Source organism: Guillardia theta (genome assembly GCF_000315625.1).
Source record: "Guillardia theta CCMP2712 unplaced genomic scaffold GUITHscaffold_140, whole genome shotgun sequence".
NCBI classification, from domain to species: domain Eukaryota; class Cryptophyceae; order Pyrenomonadales; family Geminigeraceae; genus Guillardia; species Guillardia theta.
The window spans coordinates 141,699-144,110 of record NW_005434534.1 but is presented as its reverse complement, the minus strand read 5'-3'; the positions used below and the strand labels follow the sequence as shown (position 1 = coordinate 144,110).

Sequence of the window (2,412 nt, the reverse complement as noted above, 5' to 3'; positions counted from 1 at the left end):
CAACAACCACCAGGAGAGGAGGGGGTTTTGAATCTCACCAGTGAGGTGGCAAACCCCTTCAAGATGTTGTTTGGGTATCTGACGACAAGCGGGAGGATGAGCCCTCCCAGTTGGACATCTTCTGTTCTATTACGAAATGAGAGAGGCGGGAAGAGGTTGAGGACCAGCGAGGGAAGGACCCGGAGAGGAGGACGAGGAAAAACACCCCCCCCAGGGGGGGGGGGGGGGGTGAGGAGGAGGAGGAGGAGCAGTAGCAGCAGCAGCATACCTGTGTGACGACACCCCAGACGAAGAGATTCCATCCTTGAAAGAAACCAGCTGAGAGAACAGCCTGACCGTCCTTGATGAAGACAGCGGCGAGGGCCAGGATGCCGCCAATGGTTCCCATCTAGAAGAGAAAGAAGAAGTGAGAAGGAGAGGATGAGCAAGGGGGACAAGGATGGAGATGTCAGGGAGAGGAGGAGAAGGAGGAGAAGCAGAAGGAGGAGAAGGAGAAGGAGAAGGAGGAGACGGAAGAGAAGGAAGAGAAGGAAGAGGAGAAGGAGGAGGTACTTGTATATTTCGCATCCAGACCGATGTCGGAGTTCCTTTGAGCATCTTCTCGAAGTAAACTCCTTCGTGTTTTGTCAGCTGTTCTACCAACACTGACACCACCACCTCCTCCTCCACCACCACCTCCTCCTCCTCCTCCTCTTCCTCCTCCTCCTCCTCCTCTCACCAGCGAAGCCACTCATGAAGCATGCAGCCACAACAGCGGACAGACCAAGAGCAGGATTACCTGGTGGATGTCAGGAATGAGAGCACAAGAGAGGAGAGCGCGAGGGCGCAGGGAAGAGAGGACGGCACAGCAGCCAGTAAGAGAGAAGGGGTGCGGTGGGGACGGGGGATCGGGGGAGCAGGAGCAGGAGCAGGAGCAGGAGCAGGAGAATGAGCAGGAGCAGCACCAGAAGCAGCGATGTTGAAGGCGCTTCCTGCTCCGATGTTCGGAAGTTGAACAAGAGCGATCCCAATGACGAGGATGACGAGAGAAAGCCACTGGAACGACAGAAAATAAGAGGAGGCAGGGAGGGGGCGAGGCAGACAGGCAAGCAGGCAGGAATGAAGGCGGGAAGAAAGGGGAGGGTTGGGGGAGAGGAGGGTGAGAAGGCAAGCAGGGAGGGAAGGAGAGAAGGATAGAGAGTGCAGGAGTGAGGGAGGAAGGGAGGGGAGGAAGGGAGGGAGGGAGGGAGGAGGGAGAGAGGGAGGGAGGGAGGGAGGGAGAGAGAGAGGGAGGGAGGGAGTGGGAAGGAGGACTTTAACCTTGAGCGGTAAGATGGTTCTGTTAAGCATTGTGACAGTGAAGAGCGCAGTGGTCAAGATCTTGAACTGATATGTGACCTGATGGGGGTTGGGAGCGGAGGAAGGGAAGCAGAAACAAGAGGGCGAAGAGGATGAGGATGAGGATGAGGATGAGGATGAGGATGAGGATGAGGAATAGAAAGATGAGGAGAAGGTAGAAGAGGAGGAGGAAAGGTTAGCATACGTACAGGCAGGAGGAGCGAGGTTACCTGGCATGTGGCGGCGTCGAGGTTGGAGGTAGCGACGTAGAGGAGATTGTTCTGAATCATATAGACAAAAGCTGGGACTGACACCTGACCCACCTTTGAGTCAAGGAAGACTTCGAGGATGAGGATGGAACAAGAGCTAGGTCTGACGAGCACCAGCACCAGCACCAGCACCAGCACCAGCACCAGCACCAGCACCAGCACCAGCACCAGCACCAGCACCAGCACCAGCACCAGCACCAGCACCAGCGACAGGAGGGATGCCCTTGTCTGCGTTACCTTGAGGGTGTCTTTCCAATTAACAATCGCCTCTTGCCAAATCACCTGGTGGGATCGTCAGGGAAGCGAGGAAGGGAGGAGGAAGAAAAGGGAGGAAGAAAAGGGAGGAGGGAGGAGGGAGGAGGGAGGAGGAGGAGGAACAGGGAGGAGGAGGAGGAGCGGAGCAGGGACGGGAGAAAGAGATAAAGGAAATGAACAGAGAGAGATAAAGAGGCAGCAGCGCATCAGTGGGAGGGGAAGACGATGGAGACGTCAAGGAGCGATTGTGTAGCAAGAGTATGGAGGAGGATGGCAGTTAAAGGGGAAGGGAGGCAGTGTGCTGTCCGACCTGTCCGACTTTCTCCCTGTGATGATACGCCAGGATGAAGACGCAGGCCAAGACCTTGAGGCATTCTGACACGACAACCTGGAGGAAAGTGAGAGAGAGGGAGAGAGAGAGAGAGAGGAGGCAGGAGGGAGGCAGGAGGCAGGAGCAGGTGGGAAACCACCAGGAGAACCAGAAGGAGGGAAGAGCAGCAGCAGCAGCAGCAGCAATAACAACGGGGGGGCAAAAGACGAGGAGGAGAGAGGAGAGGAGGAGGAGGAGAGT

General features: G+C 56.4%; 1 protein-coding gene across 1 annotated transcript; it reads right to left on the bottom strand.

The window, feature by feature from the left end:
- Window positions 1-38: 38 nt before the first annotated feature.
- On the bottom strand, window positions 39-1,634 carry GUITHDRAFT_42006 (hypothetical protein; the record flags this gene model as incomplete). The annotated part of the gene is made up of 7 exons (XM_005821642.1): window positions 39-118; window positions 283-388; window positions 553-614; window positions 719-778; window positions 945-1,035; window positions 1,300-1,377; window positions 1,548-1,634. Coding segments are annotated over 7 exons (564 nt in total), but the record flags the coding sequence as incomplete, so codon positions are not given.
- Window positions 1,635-2,412: the final 778 nt, after the last annotated feature.